Source organism: Penaeus vannamei, chromosome 19 (genome assembly GCF_042767895.1).
Source record: "Penaeus vannamei isolate JL-2024 chromosome 19, ASM4276789v1, whole genome shotgun sequence".
NCBI classification, from domain to species: Eukaryota; Metazoa; Arthropoda; class Malacostraca; order Decapoda; family Penaeidae; genus Penaeus; species Penaeus vannamei.
The window spans coordinates 13,001,751-13,011,408 of record NC_091567.1 but is presented as its reverse complement, the minus strand read 5'-3'; the positions used below and the strand labels follow the sequence as shown (position 1 = coordinate 13,011,408).

General features: G+C 38.6%; 1 protein-coding gene across 8 annotated transcripts in view; it reads right to left on the bottom strand.

Moving 5' to 3' along the window:
• Positions 1 to 1,033: 1,033 nt before the first annotated feature.
• MTA1-like (metastasis associated 1-like) overlaps positions 1,034 to 9,658 on the bottom strand; it is a 105,916-nt gene continuing 97,291 nt past the window's right edge. For 7 of the 8 annotated variants that reach the window (XM_070133928.1, XM_070133930.1, XM_070133927.1 and 4 more), the window contains 2 exons: positions 5,691 to 5,997; positions 1,034 to 3,712 (listed from right to left, as the gene is read on the bottom strand). In XM_070133928.1, the coding sequence (XP_069990029.1) occupies positions 3,541 to 3,712; positions 5,691 to 5,997 (479 nt within the window). In that variant the 3' untranslated portion in view covers positions 1,034 to 3,540. The remainder of the gene's footprint in view (positions 3,713 to 5,690; positions 5,998 to 9,658) is intronic. The other variant, XM_070133931.1, reaches the window with a different exon arrangement.

The following is a 9,658-nucleotide window of genomic DNA, read 5'->3' as shown; positions in this document are numbered from 1 at the left end:
CCTTTTTGTCTTTAATTTTTCTCTTATGCCCTCAAGTCATGCACATTCCTCCTTTGTGCAATTGCATTATCCCAAACCAATTATCAAAACAAAATTGTCAATGATATTTAGGACTGATAATTTACATGTTGAATTTTGCTTATCATTTGAAGAGGAACAGCATCCATGATATATAGTGCAGTATAGAACAGATCTTTCAATACAATGAACATATGAGGCCAGGTTGTGATACAGATTATATAAAAATTATAAGTACCAAAATTGTTGTCAACATCAAAGATGTCAAGTGCAGCTTCAGTATCTTACACTGTTGTATCTATAACACTACTGTTGCAAAACCAATATTTTCTCCTACTAATTTGTCATGGCTTTAAGTACAAATACACGATACAGATTTCCTTTTTATCTCTGTTTTGTACAATATGCCAGCTCCAATTGTGCCCCTCTCAGGCTCACAAGAATGAAGCAATACCAGCTATGTTCACTGAAGGCAGTGCAGCTTATTACATTTATTACAATAAACCTTGTAAAGTTGTATAGGGTCATGATTCAATGCTATAATGATCATCATAACATTATTACAATTTCTTTAACAGTGCTATGAATAGTTTCTGAACTTGAGGGAATATGCAATTGAAGTTATGGTGCTTTGTTTGAGACATATTCCCTAATTCCTCACCAGGTTCCCGATGTTTCATCTTGTGTGACATACCTGAATGTTAATATTATTTTGGGCTTGGACATACCCCTGAGTAATGGAAGGTCATTTCAAACTTAACAAACATCCAATAGATACCATTAAGACCAAAACAATGTTCTTCAAATATGGTTTTACCTTTCATGCTCATCATTTAGACATATACGCAAAAGCACACTATAATAAATTGTATGATATCAAAATAACTGATGGTCACTGATGTTACAAGATTAAATTTCATAAGTACCATTGCTCATGATTTTGTGTGACAACACTTTACATCCTCCTTAGAACATTCTCTTATACTTAAAAAGGAATTTAAAGAAAAAACAAGTATTACAAAGTCTATCTATGTATTGTAGAGGGCTGAATGAATGAATGAACTAAGTACAGAACAGAAATAATTATCTTATTAATACAAAATTAATGACAGTGTCTCTGGTTGTTTTCATTTCTTTTATTTCTTTGTTAATTCCATCCATCACAACTCCTCCTCTTCAGATTTGAGGTTTGGGTCTCTGTATCATACATGACCCATCGAAGGATAAATTTTTAGGACAGGTATGGGCACCACAGCTGCTATACACTTTATCGGGATTTACATTTACTATAAAAATACCTATCGTCACTTGAATTTGTCGAGATTCCTACTCTAGAAAAGTAAATTATGCAATTGTAGACTAGAGTAAATATTTAAAGTCATTGTACGAGAAGTAATTCGTCATTTACTGTGTTTAAAACAAATACCTTGGAATATAGCAGCATGTAAACCCATAGCAGGACATAGAAATGTAATTATCATATCCAACAAGTAAAAAAATAAAAAATAAAACAAACAAAAATGTAGAATAATGTTGAAGTGATATTCATCCCTATGTCAATTGACATTACATTTCCCAAAGACAAGGGATTCTCAATGTCCTGGCTGACCAATAACAAATTCCATACCATCACAGATGAAAAAAGGAAGAGAGAAAAAGAAAGAAAGAAAGAAAGAGAAAAAAAAAAGAAAAAAAAAAAGAAAAAAAGAAAAAGAGAGAGAGGAAAGTTAAACGTCAGTGTAAGAACTCAAATTATAAATTACAATCTCTGCTTAACAATTAAATTATTTTAAGTCTGATTTAGGTTGCAGAAACATAATAAATAACTTTAAATCAAAGAAAAAAAAAAGCTAAATAATACAGAAATTATGAGTAAGGATCAAATCACTGAAACAAGAGATTAAGGTGAGAAAGTGAGTGGAAAAAAAATAATGGCAGTAAATCCTGGAACTGAGGTGTGCTGGATTGAGGGGGCGGCTGGGGGGACACTGGAAGTACAGACTACAGTAAAAAGATGGATTGTAATGGAGACGCTTGACTGACCCTCGGCAGCACACTTTTATTTCTTCCCTGCCAGTGCGCATCCATTTTGCTGTCTTGCTTTGCAAATTGCAGCTGTCAAAGGGTCATTTCTGGAACCTGGGGGTGCATGTTGCATGTGATCATGACACAGCATTGGTGGAAGTTTCATACCCAGTCAAATTATTGTAAAAAAGTAAATAAATAAAAGAGAGAGAGATAGAGACAGAGAAAGAAAAAAAAAAAAAATGATACTGGTGCAGTAATTGTTCAACTGGACAAAATACAAATTACACAGGTTATCACTAATATCACTACGAATCACTGAAAATTTCATGATGAACATGCGGCAACCATATGTACACAAAAGAGTCTGAATAAAAAATAGTATGGGTGGTGGTTGAAGTTATTCTTATCTTTCACTTTGAACTTTGGGTGGTGGTTCCAGGGAACATCTGGCACCTTGAGTGCCAACCTATATCCATTCCATCTCCTTCCTACTCACAGCATCTCTTCTTGTCATTTTATTTTTTGTTTGTTTGTTTTTGTATATTTTTACAATTACTTTTGTCAATAATGGATTAATCACTCATCACTCATACAAACCAACCCTCTTTTTTTTTAACAATCTTGGGAATTCCACAGTACTTCTATAACAATGTTCTTCATCATTCTTATCATCATCCGTTACCTCATTAATCCTGTCAGATCAGATCATTAGAAAAGCCCCATCTTGGATGTTGCTTCTCCTCAGGTACTCCTCACAGATTCACACCATAACTACACAAGAGTCACCCTATGGAACTAGTCTGCAGATCAACCAGCTTGCACAAGCCCTCTCTGTGTTTTAAGCTTCACTCACACAAAATTCCTCTCACTTAGCATTAAGAGGTTTTGAACTTTGATTCTTCCGTCTTCAAGACTTCCTTGTTGCTTTACCCCCGAGGCTCAAGGAATATAAAGGTAATTGTAGCAAACTCCAAACTCCTCGGGTCAATTAATAAACATTTTATTTAATGAAGATAAATCATTTGGCCCTAAAAAAGGCTTTTGAAATAATAATTGGTATCCAGTTACAGGCAGTGCTCCTAGTCCCCTATCTGGGTGGTAACACTGGCTTGGGGGGACCACCACTGTGCCACTCAGTTTCTGTTAACGGTACGTACTGGATTCTAACGCACATTTGGGGTGTGAGAGAGAGAGAGAGAGAAGAGAGAGTCTGGCCGTCCTCTCCTGGAATTAAAAAGTCCTCCACAACAACACTTTGCCTATCAAGCCAAAACGGCAGCAGTCCGACATGCTGCTTTGGGTGTCCGGCTTGCACACACAAACACGCTCAAGTCACTGTTGGGGCACACGGTCATTGAAAACAAGCCACTTTTGGGGGGGACGTCCATAGAGGAATCCCACGCGCACTCCAGCAGGGAATGTGTTGTCGTTCTCTTAGCTCATCGGCGCAGAGGGTTTGGGTTGGGGCGGGGTTGTGTCCTCGTCCTGGCTGGATCAGTCGCTCGTAAGATGTGTGAAGGGGGTGATGGGGGTTGGCGTGGGGGTGGGGGTTGGTGTGGTTGTGGGGGTTGGGGTGGATGGCGATGGCTCCTTCTCTACGATCTTCTTCCAGGGTCTTCGGGCTGCCCGCTTCAGGTCGTTCGTAGTTAAACTTCTACGCAATTTTCTGTTGAAAGAGAAAGATCCATTAGATAGACATCTCACATGTAGGTAGGTAGACAGATAAGTAGTGTGTGTGTGTGTGTGTGTGTGTGTGTGTGTGTGTGTGTGTGTGTGTGTGTGTGTGTGTGTGTGTGTGTGTGTGTGTGTGTGTGTGTGTGTGCTCACGCGTGGGTGCATGTGCATGTGACTTAGATATTAGTAGAATATCTACAATAAACATCAGAATATGTCCTTAAATAGTACTATTACTAAATAACTATTCATGTGTTGGCATTCTGGAATTCACCAAGTCAAAAAGAGAAAAGAAGAAGAAGAAGAAAAAGAAGGAGAAATCAAGTCATAAATAAACATACTTTATTCATATATATTGTTCTTTTTCCTTTCAATTCTTATTTAACCCAGTGCCGACAGGTAAGAATGTTTAGCAAGTGGACATAAAAATGGGACTGTTAGCGCGCATAGGCAGTTTCCCTGGCTTGCACCAGGCTCCATCGGTAGTTTGTGAGCGACATTTGGCACCGAAAAGCTTTTATTTTCCTAAAATATATAAAAATGTTATAATTTAGAAGGTTTACCTTCACTATAGATACCATTGCCTAAAATCTTTACTATATAAATGAAGCCACTACTATCAGAGAAAAACAAACTCTGTCCGATGAGCCAGTGGCGCAGGAATGAGCATGATACGATGCCATCTGTGTTTCGGTCCACAACAGCCATGGCATGTACGTACATGCCACCCATCAGCTACGGGTTAATAAGCTTATATGTAGGCAATTATATTTTCATCTTTCACTGTTGTATCATAGAGCTTATCGTAAATAATGACAGAAAATCGTTTCACTTTAAACAAATTTAATTAACGTGTTCACTTGGTTTCTTTGAAAAAGAATCATGTAATTATCCACTACACTGTAGAATATTTCCACAGCAAAGGAAACTTTCCTTAGCCTCTTTCAGATACTTCCTGTGAATAATGAAGAACATTTGTAAATGTAAAAAAAAATCCTCTATAAAATCTATCATCTACGCATTCATCGAGAGAAAATCACCCAATTACAGAAAAGAAAAAACTACATGTTGTGCATCATACAACAGAAAACAGAGAGAGAGAGAGAGAGAGAGAGAGAGTTAGAGAGAGAGAGGGAGAGAGAGAGAGAGAGAGAGAGAGAGAGAGAGAGAGAGAGAGAGAGAGAGAGAGAGAGAGAGAGAGAGAGAGAGAGAGAAAGAGGTGGAGGGAGGGAGGGAGGGAGGGAGGGAGGGAGGGAGGGAGAGAGAGAGAGAGAGAGAGAGAGAGAGAGAGAGAGAGAGAGAGAGAGAGAGAGAGAGAGAGAGAGAGAGAGAGAGAGAGAGAGAGAGAGAGAGAGAGAGAGGGAGGGAGGAAGGAAGGAAGGAAGGAAGGAAGGAGGGAGGGAGGGAGAGAGAGAGAGAAGGTGGAGTGAGAGAAAGATGGTAAGAGGCAAAAAGGTGGTGGTTACGGCAAAAATTCTAAGATTTTATAATTAAAATACACTTTTCTATGTTTCCTGTCGTCTCCTAATATAATGCAGTTAAGTTATCTATCAACACATCCCACAAAGCGCAGCAGTTCCCCCACAAAAAAACATCAAAAATTAGCTCAGAAACCATGTTCATCTTTTGAAAGAGAGAAGAGAGAAGAGAAAAGAGAGAAGAGAAGAGAAGCGAGAGAGAGAGAGAGAGAGAGAGAGAGAGAGAGAGAGAGAGAGAGAGAGAGAGAGAGAGAGAGAGAGAGAGAGAGAGAGAGAGAGAGAGAGAGAGAGAGATGGGGGGGGGGGGGGGGATAGCGATACATGTAGAGATATAAAATGCTCTTGTTAAAGGTTTTACACAGAGAGGAGTTCAGCATGAGAAAATAAAAAAGGAAGAAAGGAAGGAAGGGAGGAGGAAAGAGAGCAAAAAAGAGGGAAATAAATAAAGACACCAGCCAAGCTCAGCCTGTGCACCACACACAAAACACATACTTGGTAGACTCTGTGGCGTAGAAGTACACATCATCAGGGGCATCCATCCAAGAGATGATCCGGGGGCGGCCTCCCACCCTCGACACTGTTGCTATCTTGGCCCGCCCAGGGGTGTTCGGGGTGCCCAGGTTGGGGACCCCCGCCATCAGGGGTGGAGGCGTCGGGACCACTGGCGGAGTCAAGCCTGGACTCCCGTTCACCCCCACCGGTGTGACCGTCAAGCCCGGGGGTGGGTTCACCCCCAGCTGGTTCAGGCGCAAGGAGTCCAGTGCCTCCATCTCCTTTAACCGCTTTGGTGGCTGGAGTCCTGGGAAAGAGGATGGGGCTCATACTGGTCACAGTTGTTAAACTACTGCACCAGGCTCACTGCTTTTACAGCGCTCACGGTTGACACGCAAGTATTTACCTGACCTCACAAGCAGTTTAGTCAACAGTTGGCATGGCCCCATAATTTTGTCCTCTGGTAGGTGATGTCCCAAATACGATATGTTTAGGAAATCTCTGAACCCTCCCATTGTCTATTTATAGTAAATCAGTGCTCCCTGATCACACAGAAGTGAACTAACCCAAAATTTGTACCTCTTACAATGCCTCCCTGATCGTTCTAAAATCCTTCCTCACCAGTTACTTCCTTTCCTGAATCTATGTCACTAGCATCCCCACCTCAAATATTTGAATCCTCCCACATCTTTACTTTCCCTCATTCATCATTTTTAAGTTATTATCCAAACACTTACAATTTCCATTCTATGCACCTATTATTAATGAAAAACAAAAATTAAGGAACCACTTTCATAACAGAATATCAAGAAACTAATCTTTTAGCAGTCTACTACTAAAAATGCAGAACTTTTCCTCACCTGAAGTTTAAACCCTTTGTGCCTACAATAGGGTGGAGCAGTATTAGCAGTTTCTATGACCTCTTCTTATTATTTTTTAATGATAATTATAATGATAATGATGATCACGATCATATTATTATTATTATTATTTTTATTATCATTATTAACAACAATATTAAGAGGATCTTTGAGTTTATTTTCATGTGTCCTAGCCAGTTTGAAGAGAACTTTAAGAATATAAAAATGAATTATATCTCCAATACAACTTTATTTTATACATAACTATTGGTTGGAATAGTACAAAGTAAAGGTAAAAACACAGGCATGCAAATGCAAAATTTCTGATGTACATAAGGTACCTGGAGGAGGATTAGGACAGAAACACTGTCTCAGGAATTAACCCTTATGATCCGGAGGAAGTGACTATCACATCATTAAAAAATTTGGCTTGAGAGGCACATGTTGTGAACATGCCGTCATTGGAAAACTTGGCAGTGGGCCCACAGCTTGCCATTGAGAATTTCGGCTGAAGGCCAAGGTGGCAGGGATGATTCCCCAAGAGTGCACAAAGCTCTTGGAAGGTGATTAGACTCCATCCATGAGCTGTGATTGGAAAATGGTAAGAGTGGTAAGAGTGGCTGCTAAAATAAGCCTCATGCCCAAATTTTGGGCCACTTGTGGGCAATAAAGCATCTGGATCCAAGGGGTTAAGGTATGTTCACTTGACTTGCCAAGTATTCCCAATCATTTTTATAAGTGTTCTTTGCTCCACCCTATCCTACATTCCACAATTTTCATTGTATAAATTTTCTTCTTCTTTTGAATGACCTCTTCAAACTAAAAGCCAAGCAGGTTTAAGGACAAATTTCTTTTCATATCTTTACAACAATACCCTTGTTTTTATACTATCAAAAAGTCCAATTACCTATTTGTAATACCACCCTTTTACCAAATTCTGTATCAAACTGTGTGATGAGCCCATTAGGGAAATACAGGCATAAACTTAAGATCAACCTCTGTTTCTAGTAATAAGACAAAAGCATTACTTGAAATACTATGCAGATAATATATATATATATATATTCAAACAAGTGATATATATTCTTAAAAATAAATAAATAAATAAATAAAATAATGGTGAAATATATTTAATAGGGCAAAGAATGTGAAAAAATAACAGAAAAACAAAATCTAAAACTGGCCTTACTAAAACCAAGACTATAACGGTAAACATTAGGTACCAGCTGCTGCTGCTGCATTTTTTTTCCTTTCCTTTTTGTTTATAGCCATGATATGTAAGTAACTGATATTTCTAAGCCAATCTCACAAGTGAGTGTTAGTGGGCCTGTGCATGTCTGTAACTGTTAGACATGTGTATATCTACCATAATCAGCTTGTATTTCTGCTTACAGCAGGAATGGAACCAATCCCACCATTTCTTGGTTACACTGCTACTTTGAAAACCATCAGTCTAGTCCTATGAACAAATAACCGAAGGAATGGAGTTTTTATCTTTTTTATTTGACTTTTGCTACTTTTATGTCTCTCTAGCTCAGGGGTTCCCAACATGGGGGCCATGAAGCAATAGGAAAATTTTGTCTTCAAATTAAACTAAATCTTAACTCACCTACAATACCCATATTTAGCTAATGACACCATTAAATTATTCATAACAAGTAATAACTGAATCTCAAAAGATGACAGTCACTGAATGAAGCCATGGAGATTATTAGAGTGAAAAAGGTTGGGAACCACTACTCTAGTTTTTCTTAGAAAAGAGTGAATAGCCTTTCAGTTTATCATGTTTCTTTCATCTTATGATTTTCAATACCCCTTTGTTTGTCAATTGACAGTCTATTTTTTCTTGTTCCTTTACATTATATTTCTTCAGGCATATGTCAATACATTAAATATGTGCATACATATACGTATATCTTAACTCAATGGTAACGGGATTTCTGCACACCGAACTGAGCCATGTACCAGGGATAGGGCATAGTCTGCCACGCAAGCAAAAAAGCAAAAGTATGGGGAGCATATATTCACATTACTGTGGATAGTTGGCTGCAGTATACACAATTATCCATTAAAACAAACATTTGAGGGGATGTAGCTCCTGAACTACTGTGCTTAGAGCCAAACAAGCTAACAACTTTTTTGGCATACCACTTATAGCTGACTGATTGCCCATGGCATGTATCCTTGCTAACCAGCATTTGGCTTTAGCTTCTTGTAGCAAGAATGGATGCACAGTGTCAATAATGGGTAATCATTTTCTTTTAAAAAACAACAATTCAAAATGTTTAAGTCCTCAACAATGGGACTGGAAATTTCTGACATTATCACTACGCAACAAATAAAATTTTCTGGCTGAATTTGTGCTGATAACAACTGGCCTGGCCACTTGCTCAGGAGTGCGAAGCAAGATGCCTCATGACATAATACCCAAATAGGTCATGATGGCTATAGCCGTACCCATCACACTGTAGAGTTAAATCTATGGATGGATGAGTACCCATCAGCTCAGTCCAGTGTGCAATTTCCAAGAGAAACAAATTTCACCGAAAACAAATAGATTCAAAGAATCTCTAGGCATAGTAACTGCATTTTTATTCACTTTGTTACAGAACTTATACCACACAATAGGGGTGTAAGTGACCATGACCAAACCTTGGCCAGCTTTCATTCTGGTCTCAAGATACCTTTACCAGACTGGAAGTTCTTCCTAACACCACTCAAAGAGCCTTACACAGTCATGGGTGCAGAGGGCGACAGTGGACTTCTAGCCTTTAGTCCTGAGATGGAAAATGGTTGATGATGGGAAGCGTATTCAGTCCGGCAAGGGTGCCAAAACAACATCCAGCAAGGAATATCTAATTCTTTTGCTTACCAGAAAACTTATCTCAATATATGGCTGCATCTCCACTGATATTTTTCTTTAGTAAACTGCTAGACTGGTTATACAATAACATGAAGAAATAAGAGCAAAGGGATCAGAGTTAATGGATAAAAATGAAGTTGTAAGAAAGAATGTGAAAAGAAAAGGAAAGAAAAGAAAAAAAGAGAAAGAATAACACATTTCTCCTGAAAACTTTACCAATCTTAATGCGGCAGTGACCTTACAGT